This window comes from Melospiza melodia, chromosome 11 (genome assembly GCF_035770615.1).
Source record: "Melospiza melodia melodia isolate bMelMel2 chromosome 11, bMelMel2.pri, whole genome shotgun sequence".
Lineage (NCBI taxonomy): Eukaryota > Metazoa > Chordata > Aves > Passeriformes > Passerellidae > Melospiza > Melospiza melodia.
In genome coordinates this window covers 7,578,371-7,602,842 of record NC_086204.1, presented here as the reverse complement: position 1 = coordinate 7,602,842, position 24,472 = coordinate 7,578,371, and the positions used below count along the sequence as shown (strand labels likewise).

General features: G+C 44.1%; 1 protein-coding gene across 1 annotated transcript in view; it reads left to right on the top strand.

Moving 5' to 3' along the window:
- HMCN1 (hemicentin 1) overlaps window positions 1-24,472 on the top strand; it is a 162,945-nt gene that overhangs the window by 81,639 nt on the left and 56,834 nt on the right. Inside the window, exons 30-46 of the mRNA XM_063165448.1 lie at window positions 390-544; window positions 2,460-2,738; window positions 3,537-3,818; window positions 4,731-4,839; window positions 5,400-5,569; window positions 5,870-6,024; window positions 6,763-6,886; window positions 8,182-8,283; window positions 10,092-10,244; window positions 13,296-13,447; window positions 14,184-14,307; window positions 17,491-17,666; window positions 17,936-18,032; window positions 20,064-20,186; window positions 21,952-22,113; window positions 22,749-23,036; window positions 23,463-23,630. Coding sequence (XP_063021518.1) covers window positions 390-544; window positions 2,460-2,738; window positions 3,537-3,818; window positions 4,731-4,839; window positions 5,400-5,569; window positions 5,870-6,024; window positions 6,763-6,886; window positions 8,182-8,283; window positions 10,092-10,244; window positions 13,296-13,447; window positions 14,184-14,307; window positions 17,491-17,666; window positions 17,936-18,032; window positions 20,064-20,186; window positions 21,952-22,113; window positions 22,749-23,036; window positions 23,463-23,630 — 2,819 coding nt within the window. The remainder of the gene's footprint in view (window positions 1-389; window positions 545-2,459; window positions 2,739-3,536; window positions 3,819-4,730; window positions 4,840-5,399; window positions 5,570-5,869; window positions 6,025-6,762; window positions 6,887-8,181; window positions 8,284-10,091; window positions 10,245-13,295; window positions 13,448-14,183; window positions 14,308-17,490; window positions 17,667-17,935; window positions 18,033-20,063; window positions 20,187-21,951; window positions 22,114-22,748; window positions 23,037-23,462; window positions 23,631-24,472) is intronic.

Genomic DNA, 24,472 nt, shown 5'->3' with positions numbered 1-24,472 from the left:
ACAGTTCCTTTCCCTTTGCTGTGGAGGATATGTTGTTCCTGTGTAGTAGTTGACATTTTGTTATCAGCAAAGGCCTGGCATGACTAAATAAATTAGGAAAAGGAGCTGAGATCAGGTGTGCAATTCTGGCTCTGGAGCTGGCATCCTGGAGGTCTAAGAAAGTACTTTTTGTGGTTTGGTTTGTTTTAGAAGTTAGGAGTAGAGTTAATCATAACAGGTTGTCACTGCATGTTGGTTCTTGTGGTTGAAGCTATTAATTTAGTGCTAAATGACACTCTGGAATAGTACAATTATTGCAACCAAAGGACCTCTTCTTCTTATTGTCAGTTTAAATCAGTGCTGAAGGGGTGAGGGCAGAATTATGTAAGGCAAAATGGTCTCTGTTTCAGACCCTTGTTTTTGGGTGATCCCAACGTTGAGCTCCTGGACAGGGACCAAGTTCTCCAGATCAAGAGTGCTCGCAGGGTTGACAAGGGTCGCTACCAGTGCAGTGCCACCAACACAGCTGGCAAACAAGTGAAGGAGGTCAGGCTCGTTGTCCATGGTAAGTTAATGGAATGCCTGATCCCAGAAGATCCTCTTGTTCTACTCTTAAGGTTTCTTTTTGAATGGAGATACTCAGGCAAATGCAAATTAAGTCACACAAAATTTGTGTGTAAATTTAATTTAGTAATCATGTGTTCCCAAAACAACCTTTTTAAGTGTTTTTATGTATGAAGTTAAGTATGGATGTAGTCTTTGCATGCTTGGAAAAACACCTTGAAATGTTGCTTATATGCTTCTTTTTCTAATTAGTGAAAGCAAAAAATCTTGAAGGGTGTTCTGCTGTTAGTTTCAACTGAATTTTTATTATCACATTGTCTTCATTGTTTTGATCTGTCTTAGGGAGGATAAAATTAAGATTTTGATTTTAATACACATTTGGTCTTATTTTTCTTAACCTGGTGCCAGGAAACACCCTGTACTTCATGGGGACTCAGAAATTCTTGTACCTGGAGTATGAATGATAGGGATTTGAGTCTGTTAGCTCTCAAGTCCTCCCTTGCTATGGATTTGTTCCTGAGTGTTGTGTGTGATTCTGTGAACCTAATGTGCATTATTTCCCTCATCTGGGACATTTGTAAAGCACAGAGCACCCATAGGCACAGGAATGTGGCTGCACACCAGTCTTGGTGAGACCCTTTTCTATCAGGAACAAAGAGAATGCTGGAAGGACTTGCAGGGGATTATGGCCGAGCTGAGATTAGAGGAATAAAACAGCTTCCCCCACTTCCCCACAGATAAAATCCTTGCAGATGAGTAGATTTATTTCAGGTTCTTCAGGAAAGATGAATTTGTGACAGAAGAATGGAACTTGTCTTTACTTTTGTATTTCTCATTAGTCCTGGCTAGACAAACAGAAGCCCAGTGCTAATTCTTGCTAGTTCTTACTTTGTTTTAGCTGTTTAGCCCTGCTTTTGGCTTTGATATTTTCCCAAAACACCATATTAAAACCATTCCTCATCTCTGATAGAGAAATGCAGTTGCCTTTGAGCTGGGTGCGTTTCAGCATATTCAGTGGATTTGGGGTTTTTGATACAAAACATGTTTAATTAGTAAATATTTCATTATGTTTTGGTAGCTGCAGGACCTGTCTCAGGTGGGAATCCATCCATTTACAGACACTTTGCATTTCTGCAGTGGTGTTCTCAATGACCACTGTGGAAGTCAGAGGAATCTGTGGATGTACTGAGCATGTTTGGCAGCAGAGGAGTCAATGTGTCTGCCAGATGCGTCTGGTCCTTTCAGCAGCCATAAATTTAGTCGTTGCCAATTGCACTGTGTTTTTATTGCTTCTATAGAGATTTACGGACTCTTTATATTGGCTGATTTACACAAGAGCTTGTTTGCTAGAAAAATCCAAGTCCTGCTGCCTAGAGAGCAAGGGAAATGACTATGGGCCAAAAAGCTTCAAAAATAGGAACATAAAGCAAGACTATTAAGCTCATACTTAGTCTCAAAGTAACTGACTTCACCCTCAAAAGTTTGGAGCATGGAACAGTTCCCACTGACGTTGTCGAGGCTCTTGGGTGTGTTTGGTATTTTCAATAGCAGGATCCTTGCTGGGAGGATGCACCTCCCAAGGCATCCAAGGATTGCTCTTTCTTTGGAGATGGGGAAGAGGGCTACCCAAGTGCATTGCAGGAGGCACGGAGGCCCAGCTGTCCTAACCTGCCTCATATTGGAGCCTGGTGGCCTTTTTTTTGTGTTCTCTTCATGCTTTCTACCCTGTGTGCCTTGAAGGACTGTACAGGAGATAGATGAGCTCTGCTGGGCAAAGAACCAAACAAAGCACCGCAGGAAGCGTTGGAAGGCTGATGAAGATATTTTATTCTTACAGCATTCTAATGTTTTGTTTAAATCTGCACATAGTTTGTACTCTAAGGCTTTAATGTTGTTGTTTTTGTCTTTTGAATTAGTCCCCCCCAGTATTAAGGGAGGAAACATTACCACAGAGGTATCTGTGCTCCTCAACCACCTGATAAATCTGGAATGTGAAACCAAGGGAATCCCTGTGCCCACCGTCACCTGGTACAAGGATGGGCAGCGTGTGATTTCCAGCCCGCAGGCTCTGTACGTGGACAGAGGGCAGTTCCTGCAGATCCCGCGGGCACAGGTGTCAGACTCTGCCCAGTACTCGTGTCGCGCCAGCAGCACTGCAGGGGCTGCAGAGAAGCTCTTCCATGTGGATGTCTACGGTGAGGGACAGCTCCTGGGCTGCCTTACTGCTCCTGCACAACAGCTGTGGAAGAGATCTCCAGCCTCTGCTGCCTGGCAGTGCCTGTGATTAAATTCTGGCCTCTGTTGGCAGGGCTGTGTAGAGGGAGATTTAGACCTTCTGCTTTATGGGACTCTCTGACAGCTTTTGACTTCATGGAATCCTAAAATGGTGTGGGTTGAAAGGGACCTTAAACCCATCCAGTCCCACCCTGCCATGGGCAGGGACACCTTCCACTGTCCCAGATTTGCTCCAAGCCCCATTCACCTTGGCTTTGGATGCTTCCAGGGATCCAGGCACAGCCACGGCTTCTCTGGGCACCCTGTGCCAGGGCCTCCTCACCCTCCCAGGGAACAATTCCTTCCCCATATCCCATCTAACCCTGCCCTCCCTTCACTGTCCTTGGTACCATGCTTTCTTCTACTCAGCTATTTCTCTTCTGTGTATTTCCATTCTCTATCTCACATCTGCATGCTAAGCAATACTTAGTTGAAAGCACCATTCTGGATGGGATCTTAACTGTACTCCTTTAAGTCCTTCTTGTCTAGTTCCTCCCTCTCAAAGTACTGCATATCCTCTGTTTTATACAGCTGGTCAATTTTGAGCTACATCATCTGACTTCTCCGCTTTGCCTTGCCCCAGCAGCAAATTTTCACATGAAATTGTGCGTGACGTGATGGCAGATGGAGCCAGAGTGGGTGGAACAAAACCATTTTCTCTTAATACATTTTCTGGCTACAGAATTAATGGCTTGCAATATATTTCTTCCTTTCTGCAGTTCCTCCAGTAATTGAGGGCGATGCTGACACAGCCCAGAGCAGGCAGGTGGTTGCTGGGAATTCCCTGACATTGGAGTGTAAGGCTGCTGGCAACCCTCCCCCTCTCCTGACCTGGTTAAAAGATGGAGTTCCTGTGAAAGCAAGTGACAAGCTCCGTGTCCTGGCTGGGGGGAAGCAGCTGGAGATCCTGAACGCCGTTGAGGCTGACCAGGGCCAGTACTGGTGTGTGGCCACAAGCATAGCTGGAGAACAAGAAATCAAGTATGACGTTGAAGTCTTAGGTGTGTGAGCTGCAGATGTATCAGGTTCCCATAAAGCTAAAGTGGAAAAGTTCCATAAAGCCTATGGTTTTATTTCTGTTGGTATTAATATCTTAAGATGAGTTAGTCATACTCTCTATCTAGCTGAGCTAGCACTGCACAAATTTTCTGTCCAGGGCTACAGGACAGTTGAAGACTTGTACTTTCAGGTTAGTTCTTGAAGGACTTTTGTGCATGTGGTAGGTGAATATTCTCAGCAACCTGTAAAATTCTTCTTACTTGTCTTCAGAGAAGAAAATCACAGAAATCCATTAGAAATATCATTTAGTAGTTGCCTCTGGGAGAGGACTTTTTCTCTGAATTTCTGTTGTGCAAGTTTTGAACCTTATACTGAAAAAAATACTTTTTCTTCTGTACCCTTGAATCCATTACACAGTCTGTATCTCAGTAGTCCCTTCTGAATGTCTTGAGGTCTTCTCCTGACATGGAAGAGAGCTGCAAAGAGCTGATTTTTAGGTTTTGCTCACTTGAACATAATACTGAATGCAGATGTAGAGCATTCCTTCTGCAGGTAAATGTCACTGGTCTTGATAGTGGAGGAGCTGTGTGCCTGTGCTTCCTTCCCAGATAGGATGAGACAGGGTGTCTGCATCTTTGTTTCTTTGTTTTACTGATGAAGGGTGCCAAAAGCACCCCCCCCCCATCCTTTCACAAGGTTCTTCTGACAGAATCTGGAAAACACAACCAAACAAGAAACAGTAAAAAAGTGAGAGCAGTGATTTGATGCCACAAAATGTCACTGTGCAGATGTTTCCCTTCAGAAAGGAACAGTGGTTCATAATGAATCAGTGTGTGTTTAACAGTGCTATTTGAGAGAGACTTGTTTGATATTTCTGATGTGTAAATGTTTCTCTGGATTTTTTTCTCTTACAGTGCCACCATTTGTGGAAGGTGGGGATGAGCTCTTGGGCTACATTGTGATTCTCCACAGCCCTTTGGAGCTGGATTGTTCAGCAAGGGGGACACCCTCACCAACTATCACGTAAGGGCACTGGTATGACAGTAGCAAAATATAAATAAACCTGCTGGTTGGTTAGGTGAGCTTAATGAGCCACCTCAGTGTTAATCAGTGATGGTTAATAAGTAGAGGACAAACTCCTGGCTCCACTGATAGCACCATCACTTGGCAACATCAGGATTTCATTTTAGAGTAGCGTGGTTTGTTTTTGCCAGTATCCATGTCCTGGAGATGAGGACAGAAAACAAGACCAGACAAAACTTTAAGTCCTTTGCTAATGCAACTTAATGTCCCCTTTGTTCTGCCAGCCACGATTGCTTTTGCTTTGAGAATTCCTCTCTGCCTCTGATAGTATCTGTCCCCTTTCTGGCACTGTTTTTAGTAGCCATTCCCCAATACTCCCTTCTGATAAACCCTTTAGTTTATGGCACTCAGACAAGGGGAATACAACCTGACACTTCCAGACTTCCCTAGAAATGCAAACAGAGTTACTGAGGCATTCTGTTTAATAGAATTGTGCATATTTTAAGATTGTTGTGATTTTAGTTTCAATGACAGCTGAAATGGAACTTTCTTTTTGGTAGGTGGTTCAAAGATGGTCAACCCCTTGGAGAGGAGGCTGGACACAAGGTCTTATTAAATGGACAGAAACTTGTCATCTCTCAAGCTCAAGTGCCAGACAGCGGCCGCTATAAATGCGTGGCTGCCAACAAGGCGGGAGAACATGAAAAGGAATTTGATGTTACAGTTCACGGTAGGTTACTCAAGGTGGGCAGGAAGCAGCAGACTGCTTTTGTTTCAAATTGCTGGCAAGAAGGTGCTCAAACTTTTTATAAATGTTTATTTGCATTAGCAGGTTGTAAAACTGGAGAGGAGATTAGATGAAATAGAATCATAGAATGGTTTGAGTTGGACACCAGCCATGGCAGGGACACCTTTCTCTAGATCTGGAAGTAGAAGCAAAGCTGCACTTACCTCTGGGATACTGCTTCTGTATATTTAAATGTACATTTTTAAATGAGGCAGTGTTTTTTTTTTCTGGTGCTTTTTGCAGTTCCTCCAACCATTAAATCAGCTGGGCCTTCCGAGAGAGCAGTTGTGCTCCACAAGCCTGTGACACTGCAGTGCATAGCCAGTGGCATTCCCAGCCCTTCCATAACCTGGTTAAAAGATGGACAGCCAGTAAACACAGCCAGGGGAAATATCAGAGTAAGCATGATTCTTTTATGGGATCCAAACCATGGAAGATAATTGCTGTAAGTTACACACATTAGTGCTTCTTTTCCTTTCACTTCTCTCACACTGTAATACAAAAGTGCTCAAGAGCCATCCTGCAGAGTCAGGGACTTTCTGCCTGATTAGGGTGGTGTCTCAGGTAATAGCAGTGCTCAGTCGACTGAATCTCACTAATCACCTCATATCAGGAGAGTCCATGACTGGAAATTCAGAATCTGTCCAGTTCTACTTAGCCCTTCAAGGTCAAATGCTTGTCTGCTGATTGTGAGGTGGCTCTAGCCACTCGTCCCTGTGAGGTGGGATTAGCTGAGCTGTTCTGTGATCACTGCAGCAGCTACCTGTAATTCACTGCAGCAGCTACCTGTAATTCCCTTTTCCTGGTGAGATCCTGCCTTTCCATGAAGAGCCCTCCTCAGTGCTCGCATGTTCCGGGGGTGAGTGCTTGCAGTGGCTTTGATTCCCCATGGCTGGAGCAGTTTTTGGTACCTTGCCTGCAGTCTCCTTTGCCTGCCTGCCCCTCACCAGCCAGGTCTCCTTACACCTCTACAGCTCCTGATGCTGCTGTCCCAGGGACACTGAAATCTCTGACCCAGCAATCCTTGTTCCATGAGCCGGGGTTGGGAGGGGATGAGCCCGGCCATGTCTGCTCACCCCGAGTGGCTGTGCTGGGGGCAGTGGTGTCTCACGGCTCCTCTCTGTGTTTGGGAACAGCTGGAGGCCTCGGGCCGTGTCCTGCGGCTTGGCAAGGCCCTTCCCGGAGATGCCGCCCGCTACACCTGCGTGGCCACCAACGCTGCGGGGGAGGCCCAGCAGCACACCCGGCTCCACGTGCACGGTAACGCGCCCAAACCGGGCTGTCCACGCGGCTCTTGCACCTGGGCTCACCTCGCTCTGGCTTTTCTCCTGCCTCTGCACGTCCACCTCTCTGTTCTCTTTCTCTGTCCCACTCCATTAGTAAGGAGTGAGGGCAAAAACTGGCTTTTGTGGAGTTTGACCTCTCTTCTGTAATACCAAAGGACACAGAAATGAATTAACGTCTTTACAGGTACCTCTGCTGCTCAGAGGTATCCCAAAAAGTCAAACACATTTCTACTAACCCACCCCTCAGAAGGGCACTCTGTGTTTCTGAATCAATTTGTGATACACCACCGCTGTTATTACTAATTTCATCCAAGGTTTTTGTGGATATTGGTATTCCCCGTGACCCTGGGAAATAGGAAATTTTTACAGGAATAACTTTTCTGAGAAAGGAATATTTTCTTGTGCAGGGATTTTTCACCCTGTTTAAGAGGAATTTTCTTTTGCAGCTAAAAACAATAGAAAAAGAATCATGGAAACTTGAGAAGCTGTCGTTTGCATGTGAATTTAATAAGTGCTTTCACCATGATTTACATGTATTTGGCTTAGAAGTGGTCACGAAGTGTTGTGCACTGCTGATGTGACCTGGTGCTCAAAGGAGGAGTGGGAATCCTCAGGAGGTGCAGGAATAGACTGTGGCAATATTTTCACAGGGTATGGCATCGTTGACTTTTATTGTCAAACCAAGCTGGAAGGCGTTAAACTGAAGCGAGGAGAGGTTGCAGAGTCTCTGTGAGTGGGACTTAGAAAGAGGATCCACATTCAGACTGTGATAATTGCATCACAACCAACTTCAGTGTCAGTCCCATGCTCATAAAGTGCTCCTTTGCTGTCAGTCTTCATGTTCAAACTCTTACTATCTGGCATTTCTGTAATTTTTCAGATTTTGGAACTTCAGGAAGGTAAAAGCTGTCTACACTACTCAGTTTACTATCACCAGCTGAAGTGAGAGGAGCTTGCCACAGGAAAGAATTGCTGTTCTGTGTTGTGTACCCATTACTTGCAAATCTTTAAGTTCCATTTTTCCTGGATAAAAATGAAAATTAGCAAAAATAATGTTTTATTCCTCTTACCACTAATGAGATTATATAATTAGAGAGTATTCCCATTTCAGAGATGGAATTTCTGGAGAAATTCCTTGGTCACCCAGCAGCTGAAGCTTGTGCAACTCACTGCCCAAAGTTTCTCCAAGGGTAGATGACTTAGTGGTCATATGCTCTGCTAGCTGGGTGGCTGAATTAATGGAAACCTGCTGCTTTTGTCTCTTCCCAGAACCACCCAGTCTGGAAGATGCAGGAAAAATATTAAATGAAACAGTGGTGGTGAATAATCCAGTCCATCTTGAATGCAGAGCATCTGGGAACCCTCTGCCAGGTATCCATGTGCCCCTTGGGGAACATCTCATCAAGGGTTTCACCTTCATGTGTCTTTGGAAAGTAATGGATATGCTGAATGTGGAGCTAATAGTGTGATTTTAAACCAGCTAGAAACTGTGTGATGGGAAATGTCAATGTATGGGCTGACATGGAAGAAGGATTGAGGAATTCAGTGATCCCCACTGATGAATGAGTGAAAACATATCACAAGGATAATCTATTCCCTTGTGATGCCCTGTCCACAGGCAAGAGCACTATTTGATTTCTACTGAATGAGCTTTAAACACATCCACTTTTATCTCCTGTCAATTCAGTATTTGTTAGTGTAAGGCAGACCTGAAATACTTTATGGATTGAGTGTGCCTGTCACGTGTGCTCATGTCTAGGATTTCTTTAATGTGTGGGTTTTGTTACCTGGCAAGATATAAAAAGATATATTATTATGAGAGCAATTTGCTGTATTAATTATTGTAGGGCAAAACAGGGGGAATTGTTAATACTAATATAGCAAATTATTCTCATGCTGATTATAGCAATGTTTTCAGATGAAAGGTGTTATTGCATTTCAGATGCATCCAGCTTCTCCTTTTCTGCCTTATTAAGAATTAATTCACAGCAAAGTATTATTTTGTAGAATAATTTATACTTACATTAAAAAATTAAAATATTGAGGAAGTAAAATGTTATAAAAGTAAAAGAATTCTATGTCTATTTTATGCTCCTTTAATTTTTTTTCCTTTATCCTCCAAATTTTCAGTTATTTTAGTTATCAACAGCTAAAACAATGGATTTCAGATAATTTATGCAATAAGAACAGTTTGGTCACCCCTGGTGTGATGCAGTGGCACATCCTATTGTCAAGATATAACATGAGTCAGGAAAGTCAGAGCACAGCAGCCCACTGGAAAAGAGAGAAGCTGTGTGCAAGTCTTATCCATCAGTCAGGCCAGAGCACTTAGTGGGTGTGAGTCTTTCCACAAAACCCCCATGTGTATTACAGATAATTCTTCCATGAGCAGTAATTTCATCTGAGTAGTGAAGTAGTGCCAGCAAAGCCTCAAGGACCCTTTCTCCTGATGCATGGTGCCATCTTTTGGCTGAGATGCAAAATCTGCAGATTTTCTTGGTTGTCAACTTCCTATAAAATTTTCTTCTGCAGTAACACCAAGTTTTCTGCTCTTTGTGTTCAGTTTTTTGATCTGCCAGTTACCCTTTGATTTGGTTGCTTATGTTTTGATTCTTTGTCCCAGGTAGTTCAGTTTAATGTAGTGACAATTTAAGGTAAAAGGTAAAAAAATTTGATGCATGTTATAGAATCCCCGGATAGATCCTCTATCTATCTCGTATTATATATCTCTATAATATCTAGGGATATTGTAGTATCCCTGGATGGTTTGGGTTGGAGAGAACCTGAAAGCTCATCTCCTTCCATCCTCCTGCCATGGGCAGGGACACCTTTTATTTTTGTGTGGTCTTAAACAGCTGCTCTTTCCCTTGGTATAGGATAAGTAAACTTCCTATATTTTACTTTGTGTTATAATTTCTCAATTTCAGAACACTTGTCCATAAATATATGGGGGATGTGGATGATGGTGTCAGATTTGCTGTTAAATTGTGGGGCATAGTCAGCAAATCTTCCTATTTCCTGATTTTCTGTTCCGTTTTGTTATTCTTAATCACGACTAGTGCTGCCATTGACTGTTAAACATTGGTGTGTGTGTGAAAGCTGAGGTGGCCAGCGTGACAGCTCTGTGGTGCCACATCTGTCGGGGCTGTCAGTGATTTGTCCCCGTTCCTCCCCTGCAGCCGTGTCGTGGTCCAAGGACGGGCGCGCGCTGGGTGACAGGGGACAGGTGCTGCGCATCGAGGGCGCGCAGGTGGCTGACTCCGGCCTCTACAGGTGCCTGGCTGCCAATGCCGCGGGCACCGCCGAGCTGCTCTACAGCCTCCAGGTCCATGGTGAGTGCACAACCACGGAACTGACACTCCTGGGGCTTGGGGAACACTTCTGAGAGCATTGAGTCCCAGTGAGCACTGAGCATTGCCCGGTGTGCCAAGGCCACCGCTGATCCATGTCCCCAGGTGCTCCGTCCGTGCGGCTTTTAAATCCCGCCACTGCCCTGGGCAGCTTTGCTAGTTGCTGCCTACCCTATCCATGAAGAAATTTGTGCTAATATCCAAATTAACCTCCCTACCCCCAACACAACTCGAGGCTATTTCCTCTTGCCCTGTATTGTGACACTTAGGAAGAATGCATGCAGACTCCACCTTTGCTTTCCTCCTTTTCCAGTCTGCTTAACAGATTTGGTGTCTTTCATCACGTGATTACAGAATCTCGGGGTGGTTCTGGTTAGAAGGGACCTTACAGCCCATCCAGTGCCACTTCCTGCCATAGCAGAGACACCTTCCACTAGCCCGGGTTGCTCCAAGTCCTGTCCAACCTGGCCTGAGACACTTCCAGGGATCCAGGGGCAGCCACAGCTTCTCTGGGAATTCCATTCCAGGGCCCTCTCACAGCCAAGATTTCATTCCCAATATCTCATCTAACCCTGTCCTCTGGCAATGGGAAGTCATTCCCCCTTGTCTTGGCACTCCATGCTCTTCACTCTTCTGTTTTCTAGCTGATATTGGAATAGGTGTTTTGAATGTGGAAAATGTGCCAAGGTAAGGCATTCCTAGGAAGAATGAATTTATGGAAGAGGGATTTTGTTTAAGGGATCACTTGAGCAATTTGGAGGCCTGGGCAGTTGCTGGGATTTGTTGTAGGTGACTTTGAAGCTCACAGTAGACAAAGGACACAGATCAAATGCTCTTTCATAATCCAAGAGTTTTAAAGAAAAATGTGCTGTGTCCAAGAAGATGAAGTTGAAGTGTGTGGGTGTTTGCTGACATGAGACCCCTAAGCAAAAGCCCAGCTGGAGCTTTTGCACTGATTTCAGTGGCTTTTGGATGTGGCCATAATTCAAATTCTTACCTTTGATACATCCATGTGCATGTAGCCGGTTTTCTGTGGGAGTCTTCCATGCAAAAGTGTGGCCCAAATTTGGCACAGTGCCCCCAGCTGACGTGCACACACAGTATATAGTTCCTATTAATGTTAATTAATGACTTGGGCAGTGTGTTTCCATGCATTTAATGACCATCATGGGAAAAACTGATGGCACGAGACACAGTCAAAGGCAATTAACCCCACCCAGTGATGAATTCCCAGGAAATCCTTAGAGCTAAGGTCGTTATTCTAGTTAAATGGAAAATAACCCTTGAGTACACATGTGTCTTTTTAGGGATGGCAGAATTTCAGCAAACACATCTAGAATTTTCTAGGCAACTGAAATTTTCTAAGACACAGAGGTTCCACTTCTAGAACAGAGTATATGCAGTTGCAGCCACAAGTAATGGCATCAAAGGAACTAATTGCATTGAACTGTCCATGAGCCTGCTTCATTCAGCTGGTGTCTTGCCAGGCTGACAGTAGAGAGGTGCTGGAATTCACCATCCACAGGTTCATCATCCACTGTCCTTAGGGTTTACGAGATTGAGAAGACAAAACTTAAAGGTTTTGCCCTCTTTACCAGTGGAAGCAATGACTCTTTAATGGAGAGCAGGTTCAAATGCCAAGTACTGAAAGTTGTGCTGCATTTATGGAAAGGCTGCTCTAGATTTCCATGAGCATCTGCCTCTGTCAACTACTGGTCTTATTCACCAGTTTCTGTTGCCAATAGTGTTATCAGGTCTTTCTGGCATTGAAAAACAACGCTTGATACCTTAGGCTTAACACTGAATGGAAACAGGCAGGCTTACTGAAGGAATCTGGTGGAATGCAAGTTTAGTTAGAATTCATATGATTTCATTGTATTTATTTTTTTTCACTTCTTTCTCCCCACTATAGCTTTCTCAGGCATTTGAGAGCAATAGATGCTGTTGTACTGCAATAGGAGGAACTCTGTGGGGAAAAGATGAAAAAATTATAAAATCCTGTACCTTTTTTCTGCCCTTACTGCTATTGCTGAAATATATGTATGAGTAAGGAGAATCACAGAATCGTGGAATGGCTTGGGTTGGAAGGGACCTTAAAACCCATCCAGTTCCACCCCCTGCCATGAGCAGGGACACCTTCCACTATCCCACATTGCTCCAAGCCCTGTCCAACCTGGCCTTGGACACTTCCAGGGATGGCGCTGCCACAGCTGAGGTACAGGCTCTTGGAGGTTGCTAAATTCATTAATGAATCTTATTTTCAGTGCAGAATTTTCACGTTTTCTCCGCTCACACAGAGTGATATGTATGAGTAGCTCACACCATTCTCATCTCTTTGCCGGAGTGACTTTAAACATTAAGTTTTTATCTGATACTGACTTTTAAACTTTATCACTAAGTTATTAGTGGTAGTAGCAAATAGAATAGTGTTAATTCTCCTAGTGCATGAAACATCTTCCTTTTTAAATGATTCTTGTCTCCCTTTCTACCAGAGCCCTACAACATTTGCTAGACTGTGTGCCTAGAGTAAGTGCTTTAGATGTTCCATTGCAATGTTTTGTGTCATCAGAGAGGCAGATGTTTTGCAGTCTCATCTGATAAACGTTTCCATATGCTCTGCCAGGGCAGTTCATCACTCTGTGTATGGATTTGCTTTATGTGGTTTATATGGTAAACTCCTTTCTTTAATCCCTACCACTCCTAAAGTCTTTCAGAAGGTCTAAATGGAATAGTAGAAGAGTTTGAGGGAATATTTTCCGGCGTTATGGTGTGGTTCCTGGGTTTCACAGCTGTCCTCTGGGCTGTGGGCCCAGTCCTACATACCTTGCTCACAGTAGTTTCACTGCAGTTATCTGCCTGCTCATGCTAGGGAAGAGCAGGATCTGGCACAGAACAAAGACATTACAAGAGTTCAGCAGGAGTAACATGAGAAAATAGAAATAACATCCAAAACTAGGCAGCCTGTTTCATTTCATTGTGATTAATATGCTTATGTAGCTGTTACAGCCCTTTTTCTATGTATTTTTTTTTCAGTGCCCCCATCCATCTCTGGCAGCAGTGACATGGTGACAGTAGTGGTCAATAATGCAGTGAGACTGGAGTGTGAAGCCAGAGGCATCCCTGCCCCTATCCTGACATGGCTGAAGGATGGGAGCCCTGTGTCCAGTGTCAGCAATGGCCTCCAGGTACCAGGGACAGATCCTGCTCTATGATGCTCCCTCTTGTGGGAGGAGGCTTTTAAGTCAGGGCAGTTTAATGGAAGAGAATAAGATGGATAATTTGGAATAATAATAATATAAGGCCTTTTGCTCTGGAGTGGTTGGTGTGAATTTAGCTCCAGTACTGTGTGAAGTGGAAGATGGAGATACATTGAAATAAAGTGGTCCTTTCAGCTGATGTCATACTGAGTAAATTTGCATCAAAAAATTTTCCACTTACTGGGCAGAAGAAGAAATTGGACCAGATTCCTCTGCTGAAGAGATCTGGAGAGCTCTTACATACAACAGTAATTCAGAAAAGAAAACCAGCCTCTGATGTAAGGAGATACTTCAGAGGTAGAATGAGATGCTGTGATTGGTTTTTGGAAGTTGATTTTATGGTCTGAAAGGGAAGAGGGGGAATTTGTGTTCTGTGGGGAGTGCTCAGGGCACAGACAAAAGGTGTGACAGCATGTTTGTAGCTGGTGGGATGGAGGGGTGTCCAGATGCTGCAAAGTCTTGAGAATGCCATGAATTCCTTAGAGACTGGCATGAAGTTAGGATTTTGCTTTTGCAAGTCTGGATTAGAAGAGAACACTGGAGTGCAGGGAGATGGCGGAAGGCAGTGGCAAAACAAGTGTTCCATTTTGCAAGGAGCCCTAGGAGTTCCCCTGGCTGTGTTTGGCACTGGGGTGTGCCTGAAGGTGCTGTGCTCCCGTTGCAGGTCCTGTCGGGGGGCCGGGTGCTGTCACTGCCCAGTGCCCAGCTCAGTGACACGGGGACATACACGTGTGTGGCCGTCAACGCTGCGGGGGAGAGCCAGAGGGACATCGACCTCCATGTGTATGGTGAGTGACAAACGTCTTCCTTTTGGCTCTGAGAGCTGCTCTTCAAGCTTTAATGTAACACACTGGACCCAGACCCTGAGCAGTGGTGAGTAAAAATAGTCTCAGCCTGTAATGGAAGGCCAAGTGAGGAGGAGTGGTTTGTGTATGGAAGTTAAAACATATATGCACATTCACCTTCATTTACTAAAGCATGTAGGTGTGTCCTGTGTATCCTTGAAGAAATGTAACTACAGCAGTGAATTTACAGGTCTAATGCATAAAAGCTCATTTACAAATGAGAAAAGAAAACACATGTTTGTGTAAACCAGAAGGATCTGCCAGGTGAGAGATATTCTTGGGCCCAGTGCTCTGTTGTCTTCATGGCACCAGAAGGAGGTACTGGGAGTTCCTTATCCAGCTCTGCAGTTCCCATGCCATTCCCAAGCCTTGCTCTGCCTGCCTAAATGGAGGGCACTCTTTTAGTGCTAAATAGTGACACTGTGTTGAGTCCAGCCAGTCAGCTCTGTCTCCTTAAAGGAGCAGGAAAGAGGTGTTTTTTTAGTTTGTCAGTTTTCCAGATTGTCAGTGAGTTAATTCTGAATTTTTTTGCCTGAACCTATGTAAATTCTCCCTTCTGATTCAGGCAGTGGTCTCAGATACCTGGTAGGATTGTTGAGATTATCCTGTGCAGGATTTTGGTGATCCCTGCAGGTCTTTTTCAACTCAGAATATTCTGTGATTCTGTGCTTTCTTGTAACTTGTATGAATTTCATCCTGGGTTTTTTGTAACTTGCATCAGATGCCTTTTCATATTCATAGAATGGTTTGGGTTGGAAGGGAGCTTAAAACTCACCCAGTCCTATCCTGTGCCATGGGGAGGATAGGGTACTCCTGACTGAAATCCTGGTGACTTTTGCATATGGAAGGGGCAGTTAGAAACCCAGGGCTCTGCTGTGGCAAGTGAGCCAAAGTTAATATAGGCTGGAATATTTCATGTCTAGAGCAAGGAATATCAGGGTCTCCTTTGGAGTTTGAGGACAGGTGTGTATGTATGTGTAATGTGACATAGGTATATTTATTATTCCTCTTTTATTTTCTGGAACCTCTGTCCATTTTAGCTGGAGGAAATGAAAAGAGTTAGGAGTTGTGTGTGTTTAAAATTAATGTTGTATTAGAAGCTGGCCAGGGTTGAGCTCAGCTGCAGGACCAGCTTGAATGAGGCTGTCACCAAAAAGTAATATTGCTCTTCAGACTTGCCTCATAAGAGCAATCTAATTAAGAAGCCACAGGAGGAAAATTATATGGAGTAGAGTTGGAGCTGAGTTGGTTGGAAATGTGCACTGAGCCAGGAATTGGAACAAGCCCGGTTACTTACAGTTACTATGAACATAATTAGATTAATTTTAAACCCCATTCCTTCAGAAATAAGTGCTTTAGTGTCTGTGTCATAAACTCAGTTTCCTTTTGAGCCCATTTCAATTCATTGAGCTGAGAGGAAAAGTAAATGGTTGAAAAGTCTTTGGAAATAAATTTGCCTTCTGCAGGAATGGATCAGCTTCCAAGTCTCAGTTCCACAATACTCATAAAGAATCTGGACCTTTGTGAGTTCTAGAAAGATAAAAAGATAAACAGATTTTTTTTTCACTTACTATATTTCTTATCCACAGGGACCAGGCTTTTCCCTAAATTATTTCCAATCTGTGAAATCAGCAGCTCTGGTCTGTACTTCCTGGGCATGAAACACAAAGCTTGATTGTTCCTGGTCTTTCAGGCCACCTCGACAGCTGTCTTGCTGTCCCCTGAGTGCCACTTTGGGACCTGTTCTGCTCTCCCATGTGTGATTAACTTACTGTGCTTGTTCTCACAGATGGCCCCACTGCCTCCCTTCTCACCTCAAAGTTCTGTGCACTCAGACCCTCAGTGTCTGGGGTCATGGATCCCAAAACTAAAGGATAAAGGAAATGTCACCATAAAAGTCCTGGTCAACTTCTTGGGGGCAGTATTTTGTCTGTGTTCTTTTTGACTCCAGCCATGAACACTTCCCCTGTGGAAAATTTCTGATTTGCTGTGTTCAAGGTTTAGTTCTTAATTGCCTTCTCAGTTACTTTTGTTTTTCTGCTTGTGGAAACACAGAATTAAAAAATGGGGGGGGGGGGGGGAAATGTGTTTTCTTAAATCCTGGCACTGTTCAAGAACAGCTAATGGGTTTCAATTGAAGTGTCCAGTGTTCTGGTGTTTTTTATTTCTGCACAGAAAACTTTCCTTTCAAAAGGAGATTTTTCTACTGTCTGATTTGGAAATAATAGCGTAATAATGAGGTTATCACTGAACTGCAGGAAAAATGTAAATATAGTGCTCAGTGCCAACAACTGCATTAATTGGTAGATACCACAAATCTGATACATGAGCTAATTGTAGATTATTATTTGTCGATTAAGTCATTAACCTATTGACTTGCTTGCTGACCATGAATTCTGTATATGACTTATTCTGTCAGCTGTATTTGGCCATCTCTGGACAACTTATCTGTAGGTCAGAGTTTTCCTTAAAGCTAAGTATCCTTCTTGGCACTGTCTGGAGCAGCTTAAGACATTTTTTTACTTCTGGGGTTGATTGTTATCTCATGAGCTTTTTCAATCAGCAGCTCTTTTTCTTTCTTTCAGGAATGCATTCCCCCATTTTTATGTACTGGGCATTTTCCTTTCTAGCTACATTTAAGGGGTTTTTTTGCTACTCTTGGCTTATCCTTATGATTTCTCTGTAGCTGATACCTCACTAGTGTTATTTTGTGTGAAAGGTAGTCTGTAAATATCAAAAATTATTATTGTTGTTTTTGTGGTATAAAGGAAACTGAACTTGTGTGTAGCTGAAGGCATGTGGTTTTATCTTGGTACAGTGAAGTCCCTTAACTCCACATTATGTATGCTCTGTGAAATCTTCAGTGCCCAAAGGTCCCTTGGTTTTAGCAATAGGACAAGAGCAAAGAGCCTCAGGTCGTGCCAGGGGAGGTTCAGATTGGATATTAGGAAAAATTCTTCACGGGAAAGATGGTCAGGCTGGCACATCTGCCCAGGGCAGAGGTGGAGTTGCCATCCCTGGAGGGGTTTAAGACCAGTGGCTGTTGCCCGTGCTGGGGAATGGTTGGCCTGGATGGTCTCAGAGGGCTTTTCCAAGGTAACCCATTGTGTGATTGTGTTGGTGCAGTCCCTCCTGACATCGTGGGCGAGGAGCAGAACGTGTCAGTGCTGCTGGGCCAGGCGCTGGAGCTGCGGTGCCAGGGCAGCGCCGTGCCCCCGCCCCGCCTCGCCTGGCTCAGGGACGGGCGGCCCTTGCTGGAGAAGCCAGGCCTGAGCATCTCTGCAGATGGCAGCGTGCTGAAGGTAAGCTGGGCAGGCAGGGCAGGCTGGGCTCGCCCTGGGGAAGCTGCACCCTCCATGGAGGTGGGACAGCAGAGTAGTGTGTGAGGAGGGAGGGATGGCAGAGATGTGCCACAGCTGGCTGGGTACAGAGCTTGCTGGATTCATGCTCTATTATTAATATTCTGGGAGACATATATAAAAATAGAATTGAAACCTTAGCCCCCTCTCGCTGCACATTTCCTGAGTAATTATGTAGGAAGAAGAAACTCAGGTTTTCCTTTTGTCCCCAGATTGAAGGAGCTCAAGTGCAGGACACTGGACGCTACACTTGTGAAGCAACAAATGTTGCTGGGAAAACTGAGAAGAACTATAATGTCAATATTTGGGGTAAGATTTATTAAGCTTATTCCAGAAATGGGAACAAGGTTCAGAGCTGAATTATGATGTGAGACACTGAAATCCTCTGTAGTTCATCAACACTCAGCTGCTGAGGCTCGTACAGGGATATATTGTTGTGTTTGCTGTAGTTGAACAGGCCTAAGGCAGTGCACACATTTTTCAAATTGCTTTAATTTAGTTCTAAATTAACACCAGTTACAGGCCTTTGTTGAGCTTGCAGGAATGAGAGTAGTTAGAACTATAACTAGCGAGTGGCATCCCTTCTCATGGCAGGGGCTTGGAACAAGATAATCTTTAAGGTCCCTTCCAGCCCATACCATTCTGTGAGCATGATTCTACCTGGGTTTGGATCCATAGCTTTTATTCCATTTAAAGTAACATGCCAACTTTCCACTTACTGAAATGTTGAAGCATTGAAAATTCAGATAAATAAAAGCTGCCTTACAAACTTATTAGTGCTGCATCATAAAAACAGCTTGAATATTTTTTTCTATGGCTCTATGATGAATATGGCTTAGGACATTATTTTAATAATTGCTTTTGAGGAGATTTTCTGCACCATCATTTTCCTCTCATGCTCAAACTGAAATGTCCCTGTTTTACTATTGTTAATCAATTTCTTACTTTGGAGTCACAAGACTAGAATTACATACGAGGGTTTGTAACACTAAAATGACATTTTTCAGTTCAGTTTTCAAGTCTGACATTATTAAAAGATCCATTCATGGCATTTGAGTTAGAGGTGGATGTTGTAGTACCATGCCATTTTTCCATGCTGAAGCAAATACCATTTGCTGTGCAGGTCAGCCTCTGCTTGCCTCTTTTTCTCCCAGACTTTTGCACAGGACCTTTGCTGGAGGGGTTTAGATTTGTTCCATTGTGCAGTAGGGCCTTTCCAGTAGGATTTGAATGGAGGAATAATTATTTGCTAGTTAGCAGCTTTGATGGGATAAGCTTGATAGAAACCACAGGCTGCCTGTGAAAGCCTCTGTGGATAATTGTTTAGAATTATAGCTTTCATTTATGCCCCGCATCCAAAGTCCTCCTTGCTATATTTTGACATTTTAAATCCAGGAAATGTATCCTTCAGAGGATCTGTGAGAGCTAAGTGTGGATCCAGGAGCCAGCCTGTGAGTTAAATGAAGAGAATAGCACAGGCTTGTCCTGGCTGGAAGCAGGACAAATCAAGGGTAAAGCAGACAGTACCATAACGCCCTTGTTGTTTCAAACCCCACACATCTGGTTGCTGCTGGAGAGCTGGAGGTGTCAGAAGGAGAAACTGGATATTGTCGCATGCATTAAAAAAGTGCTGTATAATTTGCTCACCTGGGAGATTTTATTTGCCAGGTTCAACCTACATTCTCCTCTGCTTTTTCTTGGTCTCTACCTACTCTATTTTCATCTGATGAAAATGATTCCCTGGTTCCTAAGAGGCAATTAGCTCTTCCCTAGGGATTGAACCAAAGCTTTTTAAGACTGAGAATCAGAGTAAAACACTGGTCCCTTTTGTCTGCAGCTGGTTTAGACTCACAGAGCTGTAAAGCAGAGTGATCCTTCTGTTGCAGGAGGGTGATCAGAGGGGTGGGATCCATAGCTTTGGATGTGGCAGCCAGCGTGCTGATGCAGGAAACATTCAAAGGAAAAATGTAGGCTGAATTTTAAAAGTCACTGATGATGATGATCTCTGTGGGTTTATTAGCTGAGGCCATGAATGAGGCAGGCTCTTAGAGCTGGAGTCACTTGACAAAGTTCCCCAAACCATCTTTGTTCGGTGAAGTCCATTAAAGGCAGCCCAAATTAAAGCCTGTGCATGCAGCAGCCCTTAGTGCCCAGAAGGATGGATGCAGTCATTCCCAAGTGTCTTGTTCCCTACCCAGGGCCTGATTAGCATTGAGGAGACAATCCTTGTCATTGCTTCAGAGCTGAATGGGAGAGATTTGCATGAGGGTCGCTTGGGGTTTACTGCTGGCTAATAAAGTATTGTTTCAAAGACTGCACTTATTTGGCTTTTCTTTGCAGTGTCACCAAGTATTTCTGGCTCAGATGACAGCTCTCAGCTGACAGTCAATGAAGGGAGCTTGATTAGCCTCATCTGTGAGTCCAGCGGCATCCCACCACCCAGCCTCACCTGGAAAAAGAATGGTGGGTAACTGCCAATTGTCTGTTTTATAAAGCAAATGGGATAATTCTGACCTGTTGGGTTTGCTTTTCATCTTGTGTATATTTTGGATGGTGTGTTCTGAGGAGTTCAGATGTGCAGATATATCTGCATAATCCTGGCATTGAGTAACGTGAGCTCCAGGAGTAGATTATTCCCTTCTTTCTATCTCACCTCTGCTTGGATTAGGTGTTTCTAAAGGTGCAAGCAGAAGTGCTGAGATTGCTCAAAAATGAACTGTGGAGCACTTAAAATGTTTATTTACCATGGAGCAACAGGACAGCAGCACAGTGCCCCATGCCTGGAAGTGTTCCAGACCAGGGTAGATGTCTTCTGAGCAAGTGGAAGGTGTCTGGGCCCATGGCAGAGAGTTGGAATGAGATGGTCCTTATAGTCCCTTCCAACCCAAACCATTCTGGGATTGTAAGACTTGTTTGTGGATCCCAGATGTCAGGGCCAGGGTCACTGGGAGTCCCTTGGTGTGAAGTTGAGTTTCTGCCCTGTGATCCACTGCATAACATAGATTCTCTGAGCTGGTTTTAAATCTACAGCCATGGCATCCTGCCAAGCGGTGAAGATACGTGTAGTTGTAGTCATTGCTTTGGGGATTCACCAAACCCTTTCTCTCCTCCCATCTTGTTCAAGAGTAGTCTGCACACCTTGTGCTTTAGGGGTCAGTTACATTGCCAAACACCTCTTCAGGAGTTGGCAGACAAACCCAGCTATTTTCAGCACCTTCTTTTAGCACTGCTGGAGAGAGAATAGAGGACAAAATAAGATCATTTACTTTTCCAGTGTGGTAATTCTTGTGTTATTAATCAATCTTACTTATATTTGTGTTTTTCTAAGCAGAACAATTCAATATGGTATGTACTTGTTTTAATTAATTCTGGCCCATGGAAAGAGCAGGTTTTAATTACAGAACACTTTTTCCAATGCATAACATTTTCAGAGAACAGGAAGTTCTTTTTAAACCCTGTCTCTTGGAAGCTAGAAAGGCCTTGTATGACATGTAAATGCACTGCAAGGCTAATGTGTGTACACTTAATGGCAGGAAGGAGACTTAAACCTGCTAGAAAGTTTAGAAAAGCAGTTAGAAAGGAAGAGTCTCTTTTTCAGCATGTTGATATTTGGTGCACTTTGTAGAGAAGACTGTAAAGGCACAAGAGGGGAGCGAAGATTCAGCTTGTTAGAACTATCCATGGCAGGTGCATTCCTTCTGTCAGGAAGTTTCCCTGCAGTTTGGAAAGATGAAAATGGATAACCTGAGGTCTCCAAGACTGAAGAATCTGCTCAGAGAATGCAGTGGGAGTTTGCTGTCATGTTTCTACTGCGGATTTCCTGAGAAGAAGCCTGTGACACACAGCACATAGTGTGAAGCCTAAACTATACATTTCTAAGCACTGGCTGTGCAGGGTGAGACAATTATATGCTGAAAAGTGAGTCATCTTTTACTGAAAGTGCTGGGCTTTCTGCTCAGTGGAGGTGTTCCAAACTCTGGATGGATGTGAGTGAGAGTCAGTGTGCTTTAGTTCAGGGTATGCCATGAAATCAGTGGTTAATACAAAAAGTCCTCAGGATCTGCTTGTGCCAAGTTCCTGCTCTCTGGAAAAACTCTGACAGAGTACATCTAAAATGAGCAAATGTACAACTCAGTCCTTTTGAATGAACCAGTGGACTTCACACCACATGACTTTGATTTGCTCCTGGCCACTTGTGTGGTTTTATGTGACAGAATGTGTCTTGCAGGCTCGCCTGTGGTGCCGGAGCCATCGGGAAGGGTGCGGGTGCTGTCTGGGGGCAGACAGCTCCAGGTTGCAGTTGCTGACAGATCTGATGCTGCATCTTACACCTGTATTGCTTCCAACGTGGCTGGGAGTGCCACCAAAGAGTACAGCCTGAGGGTGTACAGTAAGTGCCAGGAAAACTCTGATCACGGTTTACCAGTTGGGCATTAATGTTACGGGAGTGTGAACTGGGCGGTGATGTTGAGCTGCAGGCTCTCCAGAGATGGAGTGCTGGCTGTAGGACTGTTTAGAGGTAGTTCAAGGAGAGTGTTATGTCATTAAAATTTTGGCAATTTGGACCTGTAGCTTGACCAAGACATTGCATATCCCTGTTGAAAAAGTGCACAATCCACTGATGTAATCCCTTTATTCTTGTCCCCAAGCTGCAGTAGTGATGACAACTGAATGAACTTAGATTTCTCTTAATTCCCTTAGACTTTACTATATTTTTGTTGGGACTAAAAGGACGTATCTTTAAACAATCCTACAGAGAAGAAAATCTTCCAAAATTTGTAGGGATTGATAGTGTGGGGACAGTTTTTTAATTTAATTTTTTCTCTTGTTTGCATTTTAAAAATTGCCTGTAAGTTAACATTTTAAAAGACATTTTTACTTTATGCTGTGGGAGATGGGGAAAGGAGCTGATTTGTTTTTTACTGACCCTGCTGCTCTGGAAAATTGACTCAGCAGCAGGTGAAGATGCTGAAGTGCAGCTCCCAGTTGACTCCTACATTGACTGTGTCCCTTGTTCTTCCGTAGCTCGACCAACTATATCCAACAGTGGTCCCCACCCGTCAGAGGTCATTGTCACCCAGGGAAGTGAAATATCCCTGGAGTGTGAGGCTCAGGGCATTCCTGAGCCGGCAGTGACGTGGCTGAAGGACGGGCGGGCGCTGGGCAGTGGCAGTGGCAGGGAGGTGGCAGTGCTGGCCGGGGGCCGTGTGCTGCGGCTGCAGCGTGCCCGCGTGTCCGACACCGGCCGCTACGTCTGCGTGGCCACCAACGCCGCCGGGCTGGCCGACAGGAAATACGACCTCAGTGTCCACGGTGAGTGGGGCCACCTGGGGCACGTGGAGATTCACCACTGGGGGGCCAAGCCGTGGTGTGCAGCCCAGTGCACCTCCTGGATCTGCTGCAGGGCACGCAGCTCTAGTTGCACCGTTAGGAAAAGCCCAAAGCCTAGTTTATAACTCCTGAGTATTTTAAAATTGTAGCCCTCTTTCTGTTAATATCAATCTACCCCAAGTTGCTTCATCTCCCAAGATAACCAGGATATGGTACAATTTTACGTGATATTGAGGTGAGTGTTATGGTGGGAAATACTCTGTTGTTGGAGAGAGATTAATTAAGGTTTAACCAAGACCACCCTGCTACTCACCCTCAGTAAACTAATATTTGGGTGACACTAATATTGTGAGCAAAATGAATTTGTATTTGCTCTGAAGTATAACTTTTCCTTATTCTTTGCTGTAGTTCCCCCAAGTATTGGTGGTTACCTGCAGCTGCCTGAAAACATCAGCACTGTGGAGAAGAATCCCATCTCCCTGGTTTGTGAAGCCTCAGGAATCCCCTTGCCTGCAATCACATGGCTCAAGAATGGGTTGCCCATCACCTTGAACAGCTCAGTGCGAATCCTCTCAGGTACAAAAGCTGGAGGGCACTTGGCAACATCTCACTTTGTCATGCCCAGAAATACTCTTCATTATCTCTCCTATTTATTTTTCTTCACCTCTTCCTCTTTACAGTTGTTTTACCATTTAAAGAGGAAAAATCTTTGAAAGAACAAATGACAAAAACCAAAACACATCTCTAATTTCTATGGGTCTGTATATGAAACCAAAGAGAGCCTCAGAAATGAGTGCATATAAAAGCATTTCTGGCTATGTTGTTGCTTTGACCTTGGATTTGCCGCTGGCAAGTAGAAATCTCATGACAATAACTTTCTATGAAGTTTTATGATAGCCACCATGCAAAGCCTGCATCATGAACCTAAAAAAAACAATCAGGTAAAGAGCTGGAAGGTGTTTAAGAGCTCAGCTAAGACTGCATTTGAAGCTGATAAGCTTCAGGGTATTTTAATGAGTGTAGCTTTTAATGTTACAGATAATCCTGTCCTATGCTTTCCCATTTTTGCATATGGTGTGTGGAAAAAGGAGTGGGTGTGTGATTATTTCCCAGTATGAACCTGGCTCTGGGAGCTGCTCTGCATTCCCTTCAGTTTCAAGTTGCCATCAACAAAAATAACATCTTCTGGGCTTGATTGTTTCTGTCCTTGCTTTCTACACCCACACTAATCTCACCTCCCGGATCGAGAGTCAGGAAGGGAGAGACAAAAAGATGTTTATTGTCTCTGGATGTTGGCTGTATGGGAGGGGAAACGCGCCAGGGCTCAGGCCTTTGTTTTCCTCCAAACTTTGTGCTTCAGAAAGTTACATGTTGTGGTAGTGAACTGTAGCCAGCATGGCACTTGGAGCTTTATTTGT